The 24,342-nt window shown below is 43.0% G+C and overlaps 9 protein-coding genes across 9 annotated transcripts; 5 read left to right on the top strand and 4 right to left on the bottom strand.

Moving 5' to 3' along the window:
* Positions 1-896: 896 nt before the first annotated feature.
* Positions 897-4,572, top strand: EAE97_011879 (uncharacterized protein; the record flags this gene model as incomplete). Its single annotated transcript, XM_038882393.1, has 2 exons — positions 897-1,376; positions 1,429-4,572. The coding sequence occupies 2 exons, from the start codon at positions 897-899 to the stop codon at positions 4,570-4,572; spliced, it is 3,624 nt and encodes a 1,207-aa protein (XP_038726789.1).
* Positions 4,573-7,304: 2,732 nt separating this feature from the next.
* Positions 7,305-9,406, top strand: EAE97_011878 (uncharacterized protein; the record flags this gene model as incomplete). Its single annotated transcript, XM_038882392.1, has 4 exons — positions 7,305-7,635; positions 7,688-7,818; positions 7,871-8,137; positions 8,189-9,406. 4 exons carry the CDS (start codon positions 7,305-7,307, stop codon positions 9,404-9,406), a joined length of 1,947 nt encoding a protein of 648 aa, XP_038726788.1.
* A 212-nt stretch (positions 9,407-9,618) lies between these two features.
* EAE97_011877 (uncharacterized protein) lies at positions 9,619-10,684 on the bottom strand (the record flags this gene model as incomplete). The annotated part of the gene is made up of 3 exons (XM_038882391.1): positions 9,619-9,991; positions 10,084-10,441; positions 10,582-10,684. The coding sequence occupies 3 exons, from the start codon at positions 10,682-10,684 to the stop codon at positions 9,619-9,621; spliced, it is 834 nt and encodes a 277-aa protein (XP_038726787.1).
* Positions 10,685-10,909: 225 nt separating this feature from the next.
* On the top strand, positions 10,910-12,808 carry EAE97_011876 (uncharacterized protein). The gene is made up of 6 exons (XM_038882390.1): positions 10,910-11,036; positions 11,092-11,264; positions 11,324-11,370; positions 11,424-11,779; positions 11,850-11,939; positions 12,085-12,808. Exons 2-6 carry the CDS (start codon positions 11,248-11,250, stop codon positions 12,754-12,756), a joined length of 1,182 nt encoding a protein of 393 aa, XP_038726786.1. The 5' UTR covers positions 10,910-11,036; positions 11,092-11,247; the 3' UTR covers positions 12,757-12,808.
* A 1,265-nt stretch (positions 12,809-14,073) lies between these two features.
* Positions 14,074-14,856, top strand: EAE97_011875 (uncharacterized protein; the record flags this gene model as incomplete). Its single annotated transcript, XM_038882389.1, has 3 exons — positions 14,074-14,194; positions 14,229-14,413; positions 14,569-14,856. 3 exons carry the CDS (start codon positions 14,074-14,076, stop codon positions 14,854-14,856), a joined length of 594 nt encoding a protein of 197 aa, XP_038726785.1.
* A 280-nt stretch (positions 14,857-15,136) lies between these two features.
* EAE97_011874 (uncharacterized protein) lies at positions 15,137-16,505 on the bottom strand (the record flags this gene model as incomplete). Its single annotated transcript, XM_038882388.1, has 3 exons — positions 15,137-15,268; positions 15,328-15,636; positions 15,693-16,505. The coding sequence occupies 3 exons, from the start codon at positions 16,503-16,505 to the stop codon at positions 15,137-15,139; spliced, it is 1,254 nt and encodes a 417-aa protein (XP_038726784.1).
* A 532-nt stretch (positions 16,506-17,037) lies between these two features.
* EAE97_011873 (uncharacterized protein) lies at positions 17,038-18,547 on the bottom strand. Its single transcript, XM_038882387.1, has 4 exons — positions 18,416-18,547; positions 17,788-18,331; positions 17,331-17,704; positions 17,038-17,276 (listed from the first exon to the last, which is right to left on the bottom strand). Exons 2-4 carry the CDS (start codon positions 17,939-17,941, stop codon positions 17,172-17,174), a joined length of 633 nt encoding a protein of 210 aa, XP_038726783.1. The 5' UTR covers positions 17,942-18,331; positions 18,416-18,547; the 3' UTR covers positions 17,038-17,171.
* A 685-nt stretch (positions 18,548-19,232) lies between these two features.
* EAE97_011872 (uncharacterized protein) lies at positions 19,233-20,251 on the top strand (the record flags this gene model as incomplete). The annotated part of the gene is made up of 4 exons (XM_038882386.1): positions 19,233-19,431; positions 19,489-19,560; positions 19,611-19,804; positions 19,871-20,251. The coding sequence occupies 4 exons, from the start codon at positions 19,233-19,235 to the stop codon at positions 20,249-20,251; spliced, it is 846 nt and encodes a 281-aa protein (XP_038726782.1).
* An 824-nt stretch (positions 20,252-21,075) lies between these two features.
* On the bottom strand, positions 21,076-24,288 carry EAE97_011871 (uncharacterized protein). Its single transcript, XM_038882385.1, has 2 exons — positions 24,022-24,288; positions 21,076-23,965 (listed from the first exon to the last, which is right to left on the bottom strand). Exons 1-2 carry the CDS (start codon positions 24,146-24,148, stop codon positions 21,198-21,200), a joined length of 2,895 nt encoding a protein of 964 aa, XP_038726781.1. The 5' UTR covers positions 24,149-24,288; the 3' UTR covers positions 21,076-21,197.
* Between the last annotated feature and the right edge of the window lie 54 nt (positions 24,289-24,342).

Genomic DNA, 24,342 nt, shown 5'->3' with positions numbered 1-24,342 from the left:
GCGTTCGAACTATGTATGTACCTAGTAGGTAAAATATGGGTATCTGCATCTCAAGCTACAGAAGTACCTCCATACATTCGTACATTCGTACATTCGTACAGCATATCGCATACCGCAGGTCAAGCATGCAGCTATGAATCCGGGAACATTCAAAATCAGGTTCAGACCGATTTTATTACATACATGAGATATATGAGATACATGTGACTACTACATACTGGGAGTAAAGATACCTACCACGCCTACCTCGCACTTTCCTTTGCGTGGATGATTATCAATGCATTCATTATTCATACCTAGTACTTCTTCATACATGCAATGCAGTCGATGAAGCTTTTGATATAGAAGAGCGAATGAAACCCTTTCGTCTATCAAAATCTTTCAAGCTATCAAATGCCTTCGCTTTGGATTTTCTGCATACCTATGTGAGCCCAGGATGTTTGCCCAGAGATATCATAAGCTTGAGCCCAATGAGGAATGAAGAATGATGCATGTGGAATGTGAAGCCTGTATACCTATCCTACCTACCTATCCTACCCATCTTACCCGTCCTCCCATATTTCTCCATGGAAAAAAATAAAAGCCTCGACCTGACTCTACGTGCCCTCCCCCTCAGGGCAGCCAATCAATCACGTGCCAAGCAAAGCTATGATTGTGACGATAAGATATAAACACCTGGATAGCTTATATAATCAAAAGTTTTTTTTTTCTGCCGCAACTGGTACATGCCGTTCAGTTCATTTGATACCAACAATTTCTTTCGAGAAGGTAAAGTTTCCCATGAATTGAAGGATTTGCTTTGATCGTAAGTATTTGTTTTGCTTTAAGCTTCATTAGTCTTTCGAGTATACTCTCAATGAACACACATTAACTAATCAATTGCGTTCAGCTTCACCATGGCTCCCTCGAAGTCTACCTCCGCTCCTACAAACACCAAATGGACTCACGAGTTTGATACCGTTCGAAGAGAGAAACTTTTCCGAGACCCCCCAAAGGACCACACAGCATATCCTGCCCTTACCGCTGCAGTCGCTCCTCATATCGAATCATTCAATGCACTGTTCGAGAAAGATGGCTTAATTGCCCAAGGTTTATTGGATATTGGTTCCAAAACCTATCTTGATGGAGATGATAGACTAAGTCCAGGAGGAAAGAATAAGTTGACTGTGAGGATTAAGGAAGTTTTCGTCGAAAAGTCTATGTTACCTGCATCCAATAAGTTCTCTACCAAAAACAGAGAAATCTTACCGGCAGAATGCAGAGAACGACATGTTACTTACAGAGGAAAGATGTCGGCGCGCATGGAGTATTCAATTAATAACGGGGATCCAAAAGAGTTCATCAGAGATCTTGGGCAATTGCCTTTGATGTTGATGGTATAAGCCCTCGTGAACTTTAATCTCGGATTGAGCTGACCTTTTTCTCTAGTCAAACAAATGCCATCTTCAAAATAACTCACCAGCACAACTTGTGCAAAAGAAAGAGGAATCCGAAGAGCTTGGAGGATACTTCGTGGTGAACGGAATTGAGAAAATTATTCGTCTTCTCGTTGTCAATCGAAGAAACTTTCCTATGGCCATTATCAGACCTTCATTCAAAGGCAGAGGTCCAACATACACCGAATTCGGTATGCTCATTCGATCCGTACGACCCGATCAAACTTCTCAAACCAACGTTCTTCACTACCTCAATGATGGAAATGTTACTTTCCGTTTCTCGTGGCGCAAGAACGAATTCCTTGTACCCGCTATGATGATTTTGAAGGCATTGGTGGAAACAAACGATAAGGAAATCTTCGAAGGACTTGTTGGTGCTGCTGGCTCGAAGGGAGCAGACAACACATTCTTAACTGATCGTGTGGAATTGCTATTACGTACATACAAGGCCTACGGTTTATACACAAAGAGCAAGACTCGAGCATACTTGGGTGAGAAATTCAGAATTGTCCTTGGGGTTCCAGACACTATGTCAAACTACGATGTCGGAACGGAATTCCTGCGCAAAATTGTCCTCGTTCATCTTGGAAATACCGACGTTACAGAAGCGCAAGATAAGGACAAATTCAAGATGCTTCTTTTCATGACTAGAAAGTTGTATTCTTTGGTTGCTGGAGACTGTGCTGGAGACAATCCTGATGCGGTCCAGAATCAAGAAATTTTACTCGGAGGATTCTTGTTTGGTATGATCATCAAAGAGAGACTTGAAGATTGGCTTCACACTAGTTTGAGAATGGCGTTGAGGGATTATGTTCGACGAAGTCCAGAAAACAACTTTGCGACTCCAGAATTCTTGAAAGATTTCCCAGTCAAAATTTGTTCAAGGACAAATGAACAAGTTGGTGGTGCTTTGGAGTACTTCATGTCTACTGGAAATCTTGTTAGTCCAACGGGTTTGGATCTTCAACAAACTTCTGGATTTACGGTTGTCGCGGAAAAGATTAATTTCCTACGATTTATCGCCCATTTCCGTATGATTCACAGAGGTAGTTTCTTCGCTCAATTGAAGACTACTACTGTTCGTAAGTTGTTGCCAGAGAGTTGGGGTTTCATGTGTCCTGTCCACACTCCTGATGGAAGTCCTTGTGGACTGCTAAACCATCTTTCACACAAATGCATAATTCTCACACACGCTTCGGATGTATCGGCTTTGCCAAAGCTTCTTTCTGAACTTGGTGTCGTTAGCACCGGCTCATCATCTACTGACGAGAGTGTTGTTGTTCAATTAGACGGAAAGATTATGGGCTGGTGTTCACCCAAGCAATCTCTCGTCATTGCGGATACTTTGCGCTACTGGAAGGTTGAAAAGTCACATGGTGTTCCAACCAATTTGGAAATTGGTTATATTCCTAACTCACACGGTGGGCAATATCCAGGTATCTATCTATCTGCTGCGCCAGCTAGAATGGTCAGACCAGTGAAATATCTTCCTCTCGACAAAGAAGATTTTGTTGGACCACTCGAACAACCTTTCATGTCTATTGCAGTTACCGAGCAAGAGATCGAATCTGGGGAACACACTCACGTCGAGTTTGACCCTACTCATATTCTTTCTATCCTTGCCAACATGACCCCCTTCTCCGATTTCAACCAATCGCCCAGAAACATGTACCAATGTCAGATGGGTAAACAATCTATGGGTACTCCCGGTACCGCAATTCGTTACAGAACTGACAACAAAGCTTACCGCCTTCAAACTGGACAAACTCCGATCGTCCGCGCACCACTTCATAATGAATATGGGTTTGATAACTTCCCTAACGGAATGAATTCTGTTGTTGCTGTCATTTCTTATACTGGATACGACATGGACGACGCCATGATTATCAACAAGTCCGCGCACGAGCGCGGCTTCGGTCACGGAACGATTTACAAGACCAAAAAGTATGAATTGGAGGAGGGACACAAATCTCGATCTGCTAGAAATATCAAGAAGCTCTTTGGTTTCGCGCCTGGTGGACTCGTGAAAGCTGAATGGAAAGCAGCCATTGATGAGGATGGTCTACCATTCATTGGCCGAATGGTTCAAAACGGTGATTTGATTGCTGCATGGCATACAGTTTCGATGGACGAGAATGGAAAATACGTCAACCGAGATGGCCAAACTCATTTCGAGAAATACAAGGAGACTGAAATCGCATTCATCGAGGAAGTTCGATTGATTGGAAATGAGAACGGGATAGAACCTTGTCAAGCCATTTCTGTCAAACTCCGCATCCCTCGTTCCCCAGTTATCGGAGACAAATTTTCGAGTCGTCACGGACAAAAGGGTGTTTGTTCACAAAAATGGCCAGCAGTCGACATGCCATTCACAGAATCTGGTATTCAACCTGATACCATCATCAACCCTCACGCTTTCCCTTCCCGTATGACTATTGGTATGTTCGTCGAGTCCTTGGCCGGAAAAGCTGGTGCATTACATGGTTTGGCTCAAGACAGTACCCCGTTCAAATTCGACGAGGAACATAAGGCCGGTGACTACTTTGGACATCAATTGATGAAGGCCGGATATAATTACTACGGTAACGAGCCTATGTATTCTGGTATTACCGGAGAGGAGTTGCACGCCGATATTTACATTGGAGTTGTCTACTACCAACGTCTTCGTCACATGGTAAACGATAAATACCAAGTTAGAACCACAGGCCCAGTCACACAACTTACTGGTCAACCAATCAAGGGTAGAAAGAAGGGTGGTGGTATTCGTGTGGGAGAGATGGAACGTGATTCTTTGCTGGCTCACGGTACTGCTTTCTTGTTGCAAGATAGATTACTCAACTGCTCTGATTACACCAAATCGTGGATCTGCAAGGAATGTGGAACTTTCTTGTCAACTCAACCTACCGTTTCGGCATTTGCAAGCAAGAAGAAGGGAACGGGCGTGGTCAGATGTAGAAAGTGTGCGACGAGAGCAGAAGGAAAGTTGGGTGGAGGAGAGGTATGGGAAGATGGTAAGGGACAGAGATGGGTAGGTGGTGAGGATACCACTGTTGTGGCTGTCCCGGGTGTGTTGAAGTATTTGGATGTTGAATTGGCGGCTATGGGTATCAAGTTGAAGTATAATGTTGGACCTTGAATGGCGTGACTCGCGGGGAAAGCATGGGGCGAGGAAAAGATGATTTGACGAATTGAAATTTGGCAGGCGTTCTTGGGAAAAGGAATAATTGTAGCATTTACAAGGGGTACTTCTTTTAATTTTGTTGGGCACTAAATGAAGAGATCGTCAAAAGATAGAGATTGTTGATTCAGGATTGAATGAAATGTTATGAAAACCAAAATTGTGGATGTCTTCGGGGTTGTGATTTGATGTTGTTTGTACCAGTTTGTGTTGATTATGTTGGAGTATGGATCTTGATACTGTGGGGACTTTTTGGAAGAAAATATAGACGCGTGTGTTGGGTCTGCTAGATGCTTTCGATGGATCTATGTGCTCACCTCATGATTAAATAATGGCATAGTATAATATCAGATGATTTCTTCGACGGTTTAATGACAGATACCGGTAGATTAACAATCGGCGTAGCACTCAGAGTCTCCTTCTCTCGCTCCTAGAATTGAATGCTATTTTGGTGAAACTGCTAACTAGGTAGATAGTACTAGACTAAGTATTTAGTAAAGACATCTCATATCTACCCACCGTCCAATAAAGCATACTCACCTAGGCAGGTACGTAAAATACAACCACGGCAGATGGACTAGATTGTATCGAGACATCTGAAAGAGGTAGTAATTTTAGCTGTATAATGATTGATGAATGACACGAGAAAGGAGCGGATGACTCAATGAAGTAAGTAGTATGCCAAGGCGTCCGCAGTGCTGAGGGGGGGTAAGCGGCCCAAGATGGAAGAATGGGCAAGAAGACGACGAAGGAAAAGAGGAAGAAAGAAGTAGGAAATAGGGTATTGGCACTGACTGGCACTGGCACTGGCACTGGCACTGGCACTGGCACTGGCATCATGTATCAATCATTCTCACGTGCGATTTTCTAGCTAATGGAAGGTAAGTTAATAGTAGTACCACCTGGTGTACAGGTCATGGAGATTAAGAAGTTGTTGGTCTCCTTTGAGGTGAGGACTGAGTATCTGGGAAGGTAGGCCCGTAGACACTTGTAGGCAGTAGCTATGCTAATTAGATGAATAGGCCGGTAGATGGATAGGACGGCACATGAATAGAGGCAAAGCTTGAATCTGACTCGAGATGGACTGATTTCTGAAACAATAAACGTAGAACGCTTTAAACTTTGAATAATCCATGAATTATGTATGTATTCTGTACATAGCTAGGTACCTAGTGATAGAAGAGGTGGAGGATATATCGATTTTCATCTGAATGATAACAGATTATCTCGTAGATAGGAAGATGATCAAATGGGGTGATTATAATTTCTATTGAAATGTAAATTCGTCAATTGACCATCTATAATATATTATCGACCTATCTATCCATGTCCAGGAATATCATAATTCAGTCTATCTACCTAGGTACATATAGTTCCCCAACGTCCCACCTGCAGAAAAAGCGTAAATACAGTAATCATGAACCTTAACCTTAATCTTGAGGATTTCTTCTGCCGAGCTCCTCTTTTAATCCTTAATTCCTCAAAACTTTCTTAGAACGACGGACTAAACCTGATCTCTACAAGATCTTACTTGATGAACACGTTGATCGACAACCACGACGTACAAAATGTATTGTATTGGGTATTTATAACGATACTACACCAATACTAACAATACTAACAATACTACCAATACTACCAATACTACCAATACTACCAATACTACCAATACTACCAATACTACTAATACTACCAATACTACCAATACTACCAATACTACCAATACTACCAATACTACCAGTACCTACTACCAATACCTACTACCAATACTACCTCCTACCACCACGTACGTGCGACTGCTACTCCCGCTACTGTGGAGTATGGAGCTACTATCACTGTCCTAAAATGAGCTGCTGAACTTCGCCTCCAACAATGGTCGAAGGATGGTGATCTTCAAATTTCAATGATGACCACAAATCCATCCTAATGGGACGCTACAGAAATCCTAACGGCAACCTGCCGATGGACGCTTCCAACTAAACATGGGCCGAGAAATCACGTTTTCGTACAATCCGTTCTCTTGGTATGATCTTTATTTTTCTTATTTCATACGGCTGGGTGGCCATTCCTTCAATGCCAATTTCCAACTGACTGAGGCTCAGCCTGGAGTCATGGTAAGGTGTTGGTTCGTGGATTCCCATATGAGCCCTAATCTTTTCTTACATCCATCATAAGGTTCTTGATGTTCCACCAATATTCTTGGGGAAAAGAAACAATTCAAATCAAATTCAGATTCAAATAATATAATAAGAAGAATATGTAACCGCGGATATTTCGTCATTTGAATCTCATTTCTTTTTTTGATTTGCATTACTCTCTTCTTATCCCTCGATTTCTTTACACACATTCATTTACTGTCTTTTTGTATTCATTCACTCTTTCATTCATCCATTCTGCTTGAGCACTGAGTAGTGGGGGCGGTTCTCTCTCATCGCCATCTAATTCTCGTCCATTCATTTGTTTGCATTCACGCTCATTACAGTGCCGAAGTATTTCATCCGGTGAATCTGAAGTTACAGTTTTTCAAACTTTTCTTCTGCTTTACTTTCCACTCCTTTAAGAATTCAATCCATCGCCAATCGCAGTCTTGACTACTACAGAATTGTCATAACATTTGGGAGAACTTAATCTGAAGATTGTTGGACAAATTTACGAGATCTCTCACTGTTAATTTGCGAATTATTATCAAAATGGTCTTCTTTCGAGGAGCCTCAGTCGTGTCTCTTCTGACCATTGCTGGTTCATTTCTATCACAAACAGCACAAGCAATTCCAAGGCCTCACGATCATCGACCAAGGGGTTATGATTATGGTGTAGACATGGGAGCACTTTTGAAACGGGATGTTACTCCTATGCCCACTACTGGAGTCTCATTTAACAGCTCAAATTCATCAATACCAGTTCGTCAAGAAATCCGGGATCTACAAAAGAATGCGGATCTTTGGGAGCTATATATTTTGGGAGTATCAATGATGCAAACTATCAATCAATCAGATATCCGTTCATGGTATCAAATAGCCGGTATTTATCGATGCTACCCAGTAAATGGTAAACTGCTAACCTCTTCATAAAGGCATTCACGGTAGACCTTATCTTCCATATGACGGAGTTCAAGCAACTCCTGGCGACGAAAATAATGGATATTGTACCCATGTCTCGATTCTCTTCCCTACCTGGCACAGGCCTTACTTGGCACTTTATGAGGTAGACATCCTATGCATGCCATCTGAGACACATCTATTGACACTTTCTGTAGCAAGTACTCCATAGTGTCGTTGTATTCATTGCAGAACAGTTCCCCGCTGGAGCCGAGAGAGACAGGTATACTGCCGCTGCAGCCAACTTCCGTATCCCATATTGGGATTGGGCTGTTGTGCCGCCCACTGGGGAGAGTGTTTTACCCCCGAGCGTTTCGACCCCAACTGTTACTGTCAATGGCCCTGCCGGTGTTCAAACGATTTCCAATCCACTGTTCAGTTATCACTTCAATCCTTTGGACCCATCGGAGTTGCCCGATGCACCTGTAGGTTGCATATGAATTATTTATTAGGAATTGCCAACTAACAATTCTTAGTTCAGCCAATTTCCCCAAACTTTGAGATATCCAACATCCAATGATGCCTCTGCTACTTCACAGAACAACCTTGTTGCTCAACAGCTTGATAACAGTGCTGCTTCGTTCCGAAACCGTCTCTACAACCTCTTCACCAATTATCACGACTACAGCACTTTCAGTAATGAAGCATGGATAACCGCCTCTAGCCCAGGAGATTTCGATTCCATTGAATCTCTTCACGATCAAATCCACGGATTGACAGGCAGTGGTGGCCACATGTCTTATATCGATTACTCTTCCTTTGATCCACTTTTCTTTCTTCATCACACAATGATCGACCGTTGTTTTGCCATCTGGCAGGCCTTGAACCCTGACAGCTATGTTACTCCCAGAGAAGCGTCATATAGCACTTTCACCATGACGGCTGGAACTACTCAAGATGTATCTACACCACTTAAACCGTTTTATAACGCCGGTGGAAATGACTTTTATACTTCTTCTGATGTTGTATCAACGGAATCTTTTGGTTATGCATATCCGGAAACACTAAAAGGAGGGAATACAACTGCTCAAGCTATCAAGGCCATAAATCTTCTATACGGGACCACTGCTCCGGCAAAAACAGTTTCTCGCGGCTTGGTTCCAGGTCTTGCTTCCAAATTATTAGGACGGGAGCACCAACTTAATTCAACATATGATCTTCTCTCCTTCGCCCTCGCCCCAAACGGTCAATACACTGAATGGATTGCTAATATTCAAGTCGAGAAATTCGCCCTTTCCAGGTCGTTCTTCATTCACGTCTTCCTCGGACCTTTCAATGATGACCCCTCGAGCTGGTCCTTCGAACCTAATCTAGTCGGCACTCACTGCGTCTTTGCGAAGCTTTCGTCCTCAGGTGCCTCTGTAGCTGATCCTAACCAATTGGTCACAGGAACGATTCCTCTTACTAGTGCCTTGCTTGACGATATTTCAGAAGGTCATTTGAGATCACTGGACGATGTGGATGTCGAACCATATCTCAGAAAGAATCTCCAATACCGAATCACACTTCTAAATGACACGGAAATTGACAACTCGGCCGTGCCAAGTTTGAAGCTTAGTGTGGTGAGCTCCAGTGTTCAACAAAGTACGGCTGATCATGAATTGCCAAAATGGGGTTCGATGATTAGTCGCCTGGAATTATTTGTCGAAGAGCTGAAGGAAACATTGGGAAATACAACCCTGAAGGGATATTAATCTGTTCCTGGGTTCATTTGCATGACATGACGGGGAGTTATGACTTTTTAATCGATTTTCTTTCTTTGGGAGATGGAATTTTTTAGATGATCCGATGATACCATTTTGCATGTTGGATATTGAATAGCCGATAGATGATACGAAAAAGATGTTGCGCGCCAATTCTCTTTAATTCTCAGTGATATATCATCTCATTTTTAAAACTTGCTACATTACCCAAAAGTTCTCCTCACTTTCCTCAAACTCAACATGAGTAAACACCCCATAAACGCAAACCATAACATCAATACTACCAGCCATCCTATGACCATAGCGTCAGTTCCCACTCTCGCAACCACACTTCCATAACTCATCCGCTCGATGAACCGCGAAGCAGTCACCGCGGTCAAATGCTGCCAGAGAATAGATGTAAATGCGAAGAGGAAGGCGAAACCGCTGATTAGGCCGAGTGTGATGCTGAGGACCCGAGAGGGAAAGGCCTTTACTTGGCGTTCGGAGGCGGTGTCAGGGTTTCGATCGGTTTTCCAGCGGGGGATGAGGGTGAGGAGAAGGAGGAGAAGGAGAGTGAGGGCAAGGGAGATGTAACTGGGGGGGTGTTGTTAGGGGGATCGGAGTTTTAAAACTTGGGCTGTTTGATAGAAGGTTGGGAAGGCATGGAAGTTAGAAAGAAAGCGCACAGTAATCCATCAAATACAATTCTTTTCCTCACTGACTCGGCTAGTTTGAGGAGATTTAGGGGATCGATATCAATATTGGTATCTGTGGTCATGGTCGTGATTATATCCTTTAATTTCGTGACACGTTGGGCACATTCCCATCTCGAACTTGCGAGTTCAGAAGTCATACATATTCCTCGGTAGCCGGTGCGGATGATGAGAGAACTATTTTGAGTATTTGGGGGAAGGAGAGAGGTGATGTTGCGGTGGAGGGTTTGGGTGATAGGGGAGGGGAGAGAGGAGAGAGGAGGCGTAGGAGAGAGAGAGAGGAGGTAGATGGTGGGGGTGGGGCGGGTGGTGTAGCTGAGTGGGAGGAGGACTGGTTGGTGATGTGGTGAGTTGGAGGTTAGAGTTTAGGTGGGTGGGGTGAAGGGATGGAGTGTCGGGGGGAAATGGGGATTGGGACTGGGCACATGTAAAATAAAGGAAGGGAGTTTTTAAATACAGTATGATACCTACCAAGACAAGTGATACCGATACATGTGAGGAGAATCAGAAAGTGCTGAAAATCTAAGCCAAAGCGGAAGAAGGAGATGAAGATTGAGAGTTTGCGGGGGAGCATTATGCGAGTTGGGAGCGGGAGCGGAGATGGGGATATACGACCTTTAGAGAAGAAATGGAAAAATTATATTATTTGAAATGAAATAAGGCGATTGTTCATAATGAGGTTGATCTGGACGATTGTGATAAGATGTGAAATGTTAACGAAGATATTGTTTGTGGTGATGCTTAGAGGGGTTGAGCTTACTTGCAGATATTATTGTGGCTTATTACTGAATTACTGAACCAATTATCTTTGCATACATGATATATACACTATTATCATACTATGCACGTCAATATTCCAAATACATTATCATCTATTTTGCCAAAACCGTTGACGGGCATCCAATTTCAAGAAAAACTACTAATTTGTATTTTATATTTTCCACACCAGAGCCCTCCCCATGAGCTGACCGAGGTATACAGGTATGCCTGTGATAGTGACATCACGCAACATCAGCAGATTGAGCATGCTTCCAGTTTTGATAGTGTATAAAATCACACACTTAATGCTCTTTTCAAATAGTATATTGCATATTACCCCGATTATCGAGAGTTTCATGACCTTCCGGTGCCAGCAGAATGCCTCACATGAAATGGTAAGGTCAAACTTATCACGAAAGCATTATTCAATATGACTCCTAAAACCATCACATAGGCCACCTCAGATCAAAAATATTCAAGTTTTCGGTGAAGTCAAGGATGGTAAGTTAATATCCTCAAAACCTCATGATTATACTCTAACCCTCGGCTGCTAGTTTCCGGCCGTCGATATCCCCGTGATATAGGTCGACCCGTTTACCTTGGGGGCAACACATACTATCTATTCGGCGATACTTTCTGTCATAGTTCTTCGAATCATTTTGTTGGAGTCTCCAACAATACTGTTGCCTATGTTCCAGATCCCCAAAATGATCCATTAACTTGTACATACATGCATGAAAATGCATATCAACCACCGTTCATCCCTCATATGCGCAGCGAAGAAGAGTATGAGAAGGACCCAAAGAATAAGGAAAAGATTAATAGGGTCGTGAATTGGGTATTTGGGGGTATCATTGAAGATTTTCCGGGAGCCAGAGATGGGTGGGTATTTTATGAGAAGATGTACACGGTGAGGAACCATTTCGAGATGCATGGGAGCAGTTCTTGTTAGGATGTGGTTTGGCTAATGATATCAAAAGCATGGATCTACGGCTGGCAAGAGTTTTGGTACAGGTGTTGCGCGAGTTCAAGTTCAACCTGACAACTCTCTGAAAGTGGACAGACTGATGGTGAGTAATGCAATTTTCAATTCATTCAAACCCAAAGAGTGTGACCGTCAATCTATTACAAGAACTGGGAGGAGAAGTTAAATTTACGACTCTTGGTCTCAAAACTTTGTGGCCTTTTTCCAGCTTAGATTACTCACAGAATTAGGGCGACAATATGCTTTTCGGAGAAAACGAGCCACATTTTGGTATAACAACCTATGTCGTAGGAGATGATGGGTATATTTATCTTTTTGGTGCGAAGGATGCCCCATCTCCGACCCTTGATCTAAAGAACCATTGGGCACGCATTCGATCAGGGTCTGATTTCACCTCGCGGGAAAATTACGAATTTCTCATTCATACTCTCGATGGAAAAAGCAAAGTATGGGATCGTTCTTACTCACTTCATCAACTCGTCAATCTCATTCCGGTCCAGGCGCAAGGCGCAATTATTAAAGTTCCGGAACTAGCACCTAAAGGTCGACCATATCTTTGGTTTGGGAACAACAAGTTTCCGGCCAATAAAATTTATATTGCATGTGCGCCGCGATTAGAAGGGCCATGGGAAGAATGGGAGGGACCTGAGATTCCAAAGTTTGGAGGAGGCGGCCTAAGATATACTTTATATCCACATGAGAGGAGTTGCCAGTTGGAAAAAGGGGAAATGAGAATCAGTTGGAGCGATGGCAAACAAATGGGTGGTATGGTTGTACAAGCTATGTTACACTTTGCTATGGAAGGAGAGAATGAGGACACTGTACAACCATCGGGATCATTACCGCAGCCTAACGGTGGTTGGAAGGATAAAGCGAAAGGGTTTCTGAACCCGTTCAAGTAGTGTAGGTAATAACATCTGAGACTGGCTTATCTTTGGAAATGCAACGTCTATTTATCAGAACCCCAAAAATACATTAGATGATTTAAGACTCTAGGGATATTTTTGCCCAGAATTCTGATTTCTCGACAGCAGTTATCAGTAAGCATTACTCCTAGTATGTCTGACTAGCATCTAACTACTTTAAACTATAGTAAAGATTGGTCGATGATGGCATACGAGCACCTATTCCGGGATTGGAAAGATAAGTAGACTGCTCAGTGCGTGACGAAAGATGTATGGTAGTGTCACAGACAGGCAGAAACGCGCCTAGGGCTGACTGTATGCAAACTAGACAAGACTTCGACGGATCTCATAACTTTAAAGAAAATTACGCAGCGGATCAGATAAGGTCAAGTGGCAGCAAGTGGATTTTATTCCGAGAAAAGTTCAACTCCGTACATGGGTTGATCAATTCCGAAAGTTCGAGGAATTGGATTTGACAGTAGGCAGTCTGATATTTTCATTAAATCTACTCCGTCATAATACTTTGATGACTTTCAAAGTTTTACCCATTGTTCGTTTCCTTTTTCTTCTATTTATCTCGTCTTTTGTCCCTCTTTATTAGGAGTCAAATATCGAATCTCAATTCAAAAATACAAGAATCTTTTCATCGATCCTAAATTATGAGCACTGCAACAAAAAAAGGTCTCGTGTCTTCAGATAACAGATTTTTCCGGCTTTAGCACGTCAGAAGCAAGATATAAAAGGGTTTCAACCAGTGCTTGATCCAGATGATGAAGCTTTTCGATATCCAGAAACGCTCAGGGATGAATTCGGAGTATGTGAATCTAGTGTAGATTTCAAACATCGAGAATGATCTCTATACAGAGCTCCTAGAACGGCCCAGATGATCCAGGAAACCCTTCTAATTGGTATTATGTTTTCCCTAGGAAAGCTAGTGACTTTAATGTCAGCCAGTATGATTGCTGCTGCTCTAGGCGATATCTCCCGCAATTTGAGGATTGATAATTATACTGGTCAGATTGTATTTTCTACTTACTTCTCGGTCTAGCCATTGGTCAGTTCGTGGCTGCCGCATTCTCTGAAGTCACTGGCCCAAAAGGTATATGGCTATTCTGCAATGCGTGGTATATCTTGTGAAATACTCTCTGTCCACTCGGTAATTCGAAGGCTTTGATTATCACGGGTAGACTCATGACGGGAATAGGAGCCAGTGGTGGTATCACGGTATGTATCCCTACAAATAGGTCCATTGATCAAAGCTCATCGGCAGGCTGTCGCTAATCTTCAAAGCTTACTGGACCTAGTATGGCCGATATGTATGGAAAACGAGAATGTGAAAAGTCGCTCGCAATTGCATCTCTTTTACCCTACTTTGGACCTGCACTTGGCCCGATCTTTGGAGATATCATCGCACAATCAGTGGGGCCCATTGATAGTCTGGATTATTTCAATATTCAACAGTTTTTTAGCCTTAGTTGGGTACTATTTCATCCGAGAATCTTATACACCAGTTCTTCTTCGACGAAAGGCCAAATCCGAAGCTATGTCTACACCTAACTCCAAAAGGACATTCAAAATTCAATATTGGCAAGAACTGTTCCCTCCATTTTCTGTTGGACTTTTCCGTCCATTTCAGATTCTAATCCGTCGACCAGTAATTCAACCAATCACATTCGCTTTTGGAGCTGGCTTTGGCATTTACACGATCTTGATTTCAACTTTTGCCACTCTTTATATAGAACTTTACAATCAGACTATAATTATCAATCAGTACCCTTCATTATATTGCAATCGCTATTGGTGCAATAGCTGCGCCTCAAGTTGGGGGTCGTATCATGGACTGGCTATACAGAAGTCTTGGCACAAAAACAACATCCACGGCAGACCAGAGTTTCGTGTTCCATGGATGGTGCTATCTTAATACCGATTGGGCTGTTTTGGTACGGCTGGGTGGCCGAAGTAACTGGCCCACTGGCAGTAGTTGATATCGGCGCATCTGTATTTACCTCAGGGAATATGGTAGTCAGTCAAGGTCTTCTTGTTTCCCAGTTGGATGAGTCTGGTAGATACGGGGCATCGGCAAATGCGGCATCCTAAGTGGATTCGAATGCTGTGGGATTCATTCTACCTATATTTGGGCCCCAGCTTTCTGAAAAATTGGGATTCGGATGGGGCAACAGTCTGTTGGGCTTCATATGAATTGTATCATGCGTTCCTATCTGTTTTGTATTGTACTACTGGGGTGACAGAATGAGTGCAATTGATAAAGAGACTGACGATGGAGGCTCTCCAAGCAATTGGTTCTAGGAATATTTTATCTATTAGAGAAACGAATACAAGTTCTTTCAAATGCTATTCATTAAGGTTGCGGCTAGACTCAATTCTTTAATTCTTTCATATCTGCTCCAAAGAACTTCCATACTTTCTTAGCATCAATATCAGGCGAATCATAGTTCAAAACTTTTAGTATGTAATCTTTTTCGTTCTCCATAAAGAATACCCCGCGGTCCTAAGTCATGCGAAAGTTAGAATATGACATCAAAATCGGGGGACGCATAGTTTACATACTTTTCCAAGAGTCAGTTTAGTCTTTCCCTCGATGAAGTTTGGAATATAATGTTGAAGTGTATTCTGGTTTCCTCGAATCAATGTAAGAATATTAGAACAAGTAACCTCCGCCTGTGCCATGCCCGCGAATGCCATCTTTGGACCGTCGGTAGCTGCAACATCTCCTATAGCGAATATGTTTCTGCAATTCTCGTTCTCGGCTTTAACTTGCAATGTTGGTTCTACACCAATGAAACCATCATCTTTGATGGCGTCTGGTAAAAGGGTTTTGAGTGGGCTGGAGTTTGGGCTTTGTCCGATACATGATATCTTTTGAAGTCAGTAATCGGGTTTTAAGGGACTTTACAATAATAGGCATCGCATACCACAAGATCAAAAGTCTCAACTTGACCATCCTTAAATGCAATCTCTGTCTCCGACGGCATAAATGGCTTACTATGAGGCAGTGAAGGTCGTTCGTTAAAATAAACTTTCACTCCCAGCTCTTGAAGTCGCTTATAAGCCGCTTCATGTAGCCGTGGTCCGAATCTAACGAGTAATCGATCTCGAGAGTGAATTAACGTCACGTTCTTATCTGGTAAGAAGCTCTTGATATCAGTTGCGAGCTCGACTCCAACTGCACCACCACCAACAACTGCAATTCGTGAAGAGGCATGAATGGCTTTTTGATAACCACGCAATTCGCTTTCACCCCCTATCTTATCTATAGCGGATAGTCGAGCCGGCGCAGGCTGCGATACACCTGTTGCGATAACGAGGTATTCATAAGAAATTTTCTCATCCGATGTAAGCTCAATATGATCTTTATGAATATTGATAGCCTTCTCATGAACAATAGATATAGCTCCTTTCGGCGCACGTCTCAACAGCCCCTCATAAGGGATAAAAGCTTTATAGTCATGATCACTCAGCACACTAAATCTCGGAAACGCAAAACAATAATGCATGTGCGTGTTTTGTTCAACAAGCGTGACTTTATATCCCGTAGGTATGGATGTGGAAAGGAGCCTCGCCAACTGCATTCCGGAGAACGAACCGCCTATGATGACGATATTCTTTGGATCGGAAGTTGCGCGGTATGTGAAACGGTGAATGATTGCTGTGATTTTTTGCTTTCCGAATTTCCATAGGAAATGAACCGCTATGTTGGCGATTCGAAAGTACAATATAAAACCCATGATGAGAGAGCCGTTTCGAGGTATTTGGTTGTATGTATTTAGTAACGAAGTGTTGCAGAATAACTTTCTGGATTTAACAGCTGGTGAAATACTCACTAAATATATACACATTAGCAAACCGCCCAAAAGAGCTAGCGACGGACTTAGGTTATACGTCGGGGTGTGTAGTTGCATCTAAGTTATCTGATCCTTTAGTCATCTCCGCATCTCCAGTTTTTCTCGGTCAATTCGGAGTTAAGTTATTTGGTTGAAGGGAACATAATGCCTTGTTTTCTTTTCTTGGGAAAATCACAAAACTGACGGTTTTTCCAGAGTCTCGGATCAGTAGAGCGAATGCGTCTCATGAAATTTCTTTCATTCCGAAGTGGAGTCGAGTAAATACGCATAAATCTTTGACAAGACCGAAAGACAAACTTCACGTCCTGCAGCTTAAAAGATTATGCACCCTTACATGAAACCTTGCATTTTTTATAGCAGCATAGAAGATCTAGACATAGCCATCGAATTTGAAGAAATACAGTCGGTTGATTAAGATGATTCGCATTTTAAATTATATACTGAATAAGAGAAAGACACATCGACTCGATAAATTGTCATCATTGATTCATTGGCCACCGGACCACACTTCTGAAGCCATCTGCACGTTTTTGAGGGATTGGATCATAACTAAGCCAAGTTGGCGACAGCAGCCGCAATGAGGATGCTGATACCACCGATCAGGAAACCGCTGGCTGCATTGATTTGTTGGATTGCACCACTGGTAGAGGTAGCCTTCATAGAAATCAGCAATCACACAATCTATTAACGAAACAAAAGAACACATACCGAAGCAGAAGATCCAGTGGCAGTGCTGCTAGAAGCTGATCCGGAGCTAGCAGTTGAATCAGAGCTAGAAGCTGACGCAGAGGTAGATGCTGCGGCAGTTGTTGTTGCGGAGTTGCTGGCAACAGTTGCAGCAGCGCCGCTGGCGGTTGTAGTGCCGTTTTGAGCGAGCATGGCGGTGGCAACGTCGGCTTGAGTTCCGGTTAATGGTACAGTAGAAGACCCACACTCCACAGCAGCAACAGTTAGATATGGACCATAGTATTGCCAGATGTCCTCGTTATCTTCGCCGGAGCATTGGAGACAGGCAGCGTAGTCGGTGGAGAAGATTGTGGTGTTGCAGAAACCGTCAATTTCAGATTCGAGGATGGCCTCGCCTATGAAGAAAATTAGTATCAATTTCGAGGATTTTACTTGGCTGCGTGTCTGAAGGGGAGACCTGATAGGAAATCAAGCATACCGCAATTGTCGTGACAGTTGTAGGAATTGGTACCGACAGCGTTGTCCTCATCTTGAAGCCTGACGATCAAAGCTTCTTGTAAAGTAGCAAGGACTGTTGGGGCGAGAAGTCCGGCAAGAGCCGCGACCTTGACAATTGATGTGATGAAAACCATGATGCTGATGGAGGTGATGATTTGTCTCAAGGTGACGATTTGGATGGTATAATTGAGCTGTCTAAGATGATGAATAGATGCATACTTGATCGGCGACGTGCCTTTATATATGAGGACAAGATGAAGGGCCAAAATCTACGGTCCCGAGAACTGAGACGCGGTCTACTTGAACCTCCACTTTGACTCACGACATTGAACATGCCAAGGAAATTTGGCAACATTCCCCCCAAAAATCCAATATGCGTCGATGGACTATTGGAATACAAGCAAAATACTTTGTGCCGTGTCCCTGTATGTGGACGTGGTCCGATGATTAAACAAACGTCGTACTTGACCTGACGTTCGTGAAAGAAGAAAGAGTGAGACGGGGAACTCAAGTCTAGGCTATTCCTATAGACGGAGATTGATTAGATTAGACGAGGAAGAATAATTTTCTGGAGTGACTTCAGAGTATCACAAAAGATTGAGACTGACTTCAACTTGGATGCTCCCGTTTATTCCAGTAACTGCCTGACCCGAGAGTTTTTTTTTGGAAAGAAGCCGAATACATAGTGGACGGGAAAATTCTTGATTCAAGTAAAATTATTCCCGTTGGTCCGAAGAACAAACCAAGAAATGTTGGCTTGACGCCAACATCATCTTGCGCTGTCACCATAGCATCAGATTTTCATCTGATAAGTTTGCACAAATTCATTGGCTGATATCTACTCCACCCTCTCCATTTTCCCGTAGTTACATCTGATTAGATGGAAATCTCGGATCAGATAAGATGTAAAATTTGGCGAAAAAGTGGGACGTGCATGAATATTTTACCAAATCATATATCAGAGTGGAGAAGGAGACCAGCCTACTTTGCTATGTGAACCCTGCTGCTGCATTCCAATAGATTCTTTTACTTGCAAAGCTTAACTTATACGTCTGGCATGACCTGTTAAGTCTTGTGGATGTTCCCGACTCCTACCGGCATCACTTCGCAGCGTTGTATGCTTGTGACTCTGTTTTGTGCTCATAGTTCAAACGCACGCTTTCACATGCGTACTTTCGCATGGAATTGAGACCAAGAGCTTTCATGATTGATACCTTGCTACGTTTCGTAATGGATAAAAACCATTACTCAGGCCAAGGTGATTGAATCTTTTCATTCTTGATTTTCAAGCTCTATGACTGTCGGGCTCGGACCCGAAATAGTTTTCGGTTCAGATGCGTGCATATATGACCCAGTCCTCTCTTGTATTGATGATTGTCGACCGCTATTCTTGGACTGCAAGAATTTAAGACACTTTGTTTCAAGATGCTGTTCAAATATCTTCCTGTTTTGGCTTCATGTCTCATTCTCAACCTTGATCGTGTATCCGGAGAAGCAGAAAAAGCGAACGGCCCAGTTGAGTTCGTCTGGCCAGAGCAACGTACTTGGTATGCTGCTTGGCAAAACAACAGTCCTTGTGGAAGAAATGATGGAACGGTTGGAAACCGCACAGATTTTCCTTTGGGTATGATCCTCTTGAAAATTATAAGCTAGTCGTAACTAACATGCTTTAAACGTACAGACTCAGGGAAAATTGCACTTGTGGCCTCCGGAGAAACCTGGGATATCGTCGTCCGCATAGCATATATGGATAGTAAGAAATAACTGACGCATCTTTTCTTCCCAAGACTAAATGTATTTCAGAGCCAACCACTCAATCGGATTTCACTACCCAGATTTTACATACAGTCTCCGAACTTGATGCCGGACATCAGTGTTACACTACACCAGACTCTCCATCCGAGATTAAAGCTGGCACAAACGCGACAATCCAGCTTGAATACACTTCAACATACGATGGCAGTGGGAACGAAACTTTTTATGCTTGTGCAGATATTGTAAGAAACCCGACTGCAAAAAGCTGAACACATCGCTGCAGGAGACTGATCAGGATATGCATTTAGACTTTCGTAGAAGAGAGTGATTTTACTACAAACGTCTCCTGTTTCAACGCTACTGTCACTGGTCCCTCCACCGAGGGCATAGCGACCTCTGTCGCAACATCAGCTGCAACTTCTACAGCGACGTCAACGGGATCCTCGACAGCTTCATCGTCTACCACCTCAGACTCGTCATCTTCGGGTTCTAATGGGCTGTCTAAATCAGCTGTTGCTGGTGTTGCAGTCGGTTGTATTGCGGGCGGTCTAGATTTGGTTGGACTTGCAGCATTCTTATTGATGAAGAAATACTCGTATAAGCCTCGATTCAGAGGAAGAGAACATGTCGAAAGCGTTAGATTGGGTACGATTGATGATAAGATCACAATGCAGAAAAGCTCTGTATAGAAGCTGGGTGGGGGATATGAAGTTCCATCTAGGGAGCTTAGATGTTGTAAAGGTTGGAGATGATTACTGTGCTTTTGATTGGGGAAGCATTCGAACCGGATAATTGGGCAGGAATGTTGGATGCCATAATGAACGTCAGAAATATTATGTGATCAAGAGAAATGAATGATGATGATGCAAACATTAAGATACCAGATCGATAAGTGCAATACGTCCGTGTATTATGTATCGCTCTATGACTTAGATAGAAATCGAAAGTAATCCAGATTTAGACATGCATCTTTGATGCAGCCACTTGATTATTGCAACCAAAATCGCAAGTCATGTCTTTACGAATTGTCAAAATGTGTCAAATTATTGCCAAGATTCAAGAAGGGTATTCGACATCGTATGATGTGGTCAAAATAAATGTCTCATCTCTCCACCCCCATTGCCTTTGCAGCAGACTTCATCCGGTACAATACTGACATTCGGCCAGCTTCCAGCGTTTGTACCAAGTTGAATTGTAAAAACAATTATCTGTTTTGCAGGGTTTGTCCATTTTATAGCGATGTCGAATATCCTTTCGAACGAGATGAGCATGTTCTTTCTAGGGAATCTGCATATACAGCAAATATGAGTCAATACTGCTTAGTCAGATGACTTAACGGAGATACCACAATCAGAAGATCGAATCAAGATTTCTGCCTGACAAGAAGAGTAATCCCTATTTCGTCTCTGCGTAAAGATGGAGTACCAAAACACGCATGAATGGTAAAGCGAAAGGTGCACCACTGGCATGGGTTCGTATAATATCAAAGATAGAGCTTGAAATAGTAAAACAGAATCTGAATTGCATGGTTCATACAAAAAGTGTTTGAAAGTGTTCTGATATTGTGTCTCCTATCACAGATAGCATACATAACCATTTGCCATAACCGACATTTGTGAAGCTCATCCAGGAACCTCATACTCCTTTCATATAATAACCTGACATCTCTAGTCTCAATACCAGTTGCCCAACTGTGTTTTCTTCTGCTAGATCCGCAACGTCAAACAAACCTCCGCTTCCTGCTTGGGCATTGAAAGTCTTCTCGCCGTAACCCTTCTTTTCTGTCAATCCCTTACATACAGTGACAAATACTCCTACTCTCTTTTTGAATTTCCCATACATCAACTGGATATCCTCATCTTCGCCTACATTACCCGAATTTCCCTTTGCTCCCGAAGCCTTCTCTCTTGAGTGCTTCGAGAACCGTAGGATCAGGCCGAATATTTCTTCTAGTAGTTGCATGATTGGTTTCTGTCTCTTCCTTAAGAACAATGCAAATAGCATCTTATCGAGCACACGTTCATGATACTCTCTAAGGCTCTCCAGCCCCTCATTTTGACCGAGCGAAAAATTCTCAGAGCCCATGCGTTTTTCAATTTCATCTAATTTTCTCTGGAAAACACCCCATGTTGTTGCGATTCCAGTGTCGAAGAAATATCCACAGACCGCAGAAACGAAATGATGAGCCTCAATACGAAACTTCTGAGCAGAGGGATGGATGTTTTGCCACGAGGATGTCCTGTCCGTGGCATCACGGAAAAGTGCTGACACAACATATAGCATTCTGAGAGTACGTAGTAGTTGTTTGAAAAGCTGATCATATTTGTAGAGAATAACGGGAGTCAGAATCGATTCCAACGGCGCAGGAGGTTTGTATGAAAGCCGTAGGAAATCTAGGGCTTCGATTGAATTGGAGTCCATACATCGTTTGATTTCTTCTTCGGACATATCTCGAACAGCAAAACTCAGATCTCCTGGAAGAGATTTTTGTCTTTGTAGATAGCTATCAATGGAAGAAAGATTCGCAGGTTCATATGATGCATAACTTTCGGTGAGAACGCCCATTAATGCAAGTCGTAATTCAGAGCTCGCTGGTGGCCATGTGTCTCTACCACCGAGTCGTAAGCCCATGGTTCCACCAGATAAAGCCACTCCCTTTTGTCTCTCGGCACTTTCTAATTCCGGGTCAAATAGTGCATGAGAGAGTCGACTTGAGAAAATACCGTTTCCCAACAGATGGAAGTCTCTTTGGAGTGATAGATGATCTCGTAACTTATGAGACTTGAAGAATAATTGCATGCAAACAGCGTTGACCACTCTAGCTTGCGCAGAAATGATTGGATTGAATGAGAGTATAGGGGCCAGCGAAATGGGCGGGGAAAATATTGATTCATCCACTCGTGAAGGGTCCGGACCGAATGAAAGACAATCCTGTAAAAGACGTTCAAACTTGACAGGATTTAGTGGCTCCTTTAATTTTGAGTCCAATCGATTGATGGAAGCTGCAACACGAGTTTGAATCTCTGCTTCGGGCCGGCCGAAGAAATCCAGATCAAAATTGTAAAACTCATACCTGGACTCGGTCGCCGTGGGTTCCATCGTTGAATGATTCTCCGAGAACTTTCGGAGCGCGGTCGTCAAATCCTGTTCGTATTTCAAGGCTTTAGTTTCTACATCCAGTATATCCTGCCAAGAATACCTCCATTCAAGGGCTGGTGGTGCAACTGACTCCACAACCTCCATTTTCGACAAAGGATGGTCTATATGGTGAGTCCGTAGAATTCGAAGGCTCCTACCCACTTCAAACATTATTTGGGCATCTTCAAGTGGCATGAACGAAGGAACATTTTCAAGGTCCAATACAAAGTCAGGTTCATTTAATTCGAGACCAGCTTCATCCACCCATTCTTTGTTGTCGACTTTCACAAAGCTCTTCCCAGAACCATCCTTGGTTAGCGGTACGCCATCTTCTCTTTGTAACCCAAGCCATTCACCTGTAAATTTAAGCCAAGGTATTGATACCCTCGACAGCATTTCAAGAAGAATATCTCGGAGAGAGTCTGTCCTATGTTCTAGAAGTTGGATCTCTTCAAAAAGCGTTGAAAGTATTGCTTCATCGCTTTTCTTTGGCAATGTCTTCGTCACCAATCGTTTGAAACATGTAAGAACTGAGTGAACGGGCTGAAACAATGCTTGCAGCTGTAAAATGCTCTCATAATCAGAAGCGCTTACATTCAGCTGTGACTGGATTGTTGCAAGAACAGTTGAAATAGACTCCGCCATGGCAATTCGACCTGGTGACTTGTTTGATGAATAGGTCTTTTCGACGAAGTCTTGAAGAAATCTGGTAATGTTTCCGCACTCATAGAAAGGAGCCAAAAACCCGGTCAAAGATTGCGCAGTGTGACCAGAGACTCGGAACTTCTGAAGGGTCGCATAAAATGAACGCTTCTCTACGTCCCATGCGAAGAACATCGAATTTCTACCTAGTCCTAGTGCGAGAACCGAGGCAGCGAAGATCTTCGAATCCACCACATCATGAAGAGTATTTCCTGCACTCAAAAAATCTTCTTCGGCAGCTAATGCGGTATCAAGTACTCGAGCTCCAGCTTCGGTCAAATAAGCCGTTTGAGGTTCATTGAATTGCTCGATAGTAAAAGAATCCCATGTTTGATAGTTCACAGGCTCCTCTAAAGGCTCTTGCTCCTGTACCATCCAAATATCAAAGTCTTCGACTTCCTCGGGCCCCACCTGTTCGTTGCAAGATGTGTCGCCAAGAGGTTCATCAGATTGAGATGGAGAAACAATTGGCTCTGCTGGGCCTATAGACAGTTCCGGTATACCAAAGAACAATTCATCATGTTGACATTGCTCTGCAACGTCTGGCAGTTTAAAGTCAATGGCTGTAAATAATTAGCACAGTATCTTTGTTTACTTCACGCAAATAGTTGGAACGAACCAGGGAGTCTAAGATCTGAGAAAAGACTATTTGGTTGTACTACATCATCAACACATCTAGATAAACCCCAAAGGTCTGGTATAGCAAACACATCTCCCGGGTCTCTTTTGTCATCCATTTTTATCATCTCAGCTGAGATATGAATGTACTGTGCTCCCAGGCGGGGGTTGTGGATAGATAGTCAACGCGCTTCAACGCGTCTGCGGTTTAGGCGGACGTTAAATCCGCTAGCGTATTTATTGCAAAAGGCTGATGGTGAGGCTGAGCTTGGTTGCAATTCGATGTCATGCTTCAATTGATCATTTAGTAGTAAAAGTAATA

The sequence above is a fragment of the Botrytis byssoidea genome (assembly GCF_014898295.1).
Source record: "Botrytis byssoidea strain MUCL 94 chromosome Unknown BBYS_043, whole genome shotgun sequence".
Classification (NCBI taxonomy): domain Eukaryota; kingdom Fungi; phylum Ascomycota; class Leotiomycetes; order Helotiales; family Sclerotiniaceae; genus Botrytis; species Botrytis byssoidea.
This window is presented reverse-complemented; position numbering and strand designations above follow the sequence as displayed.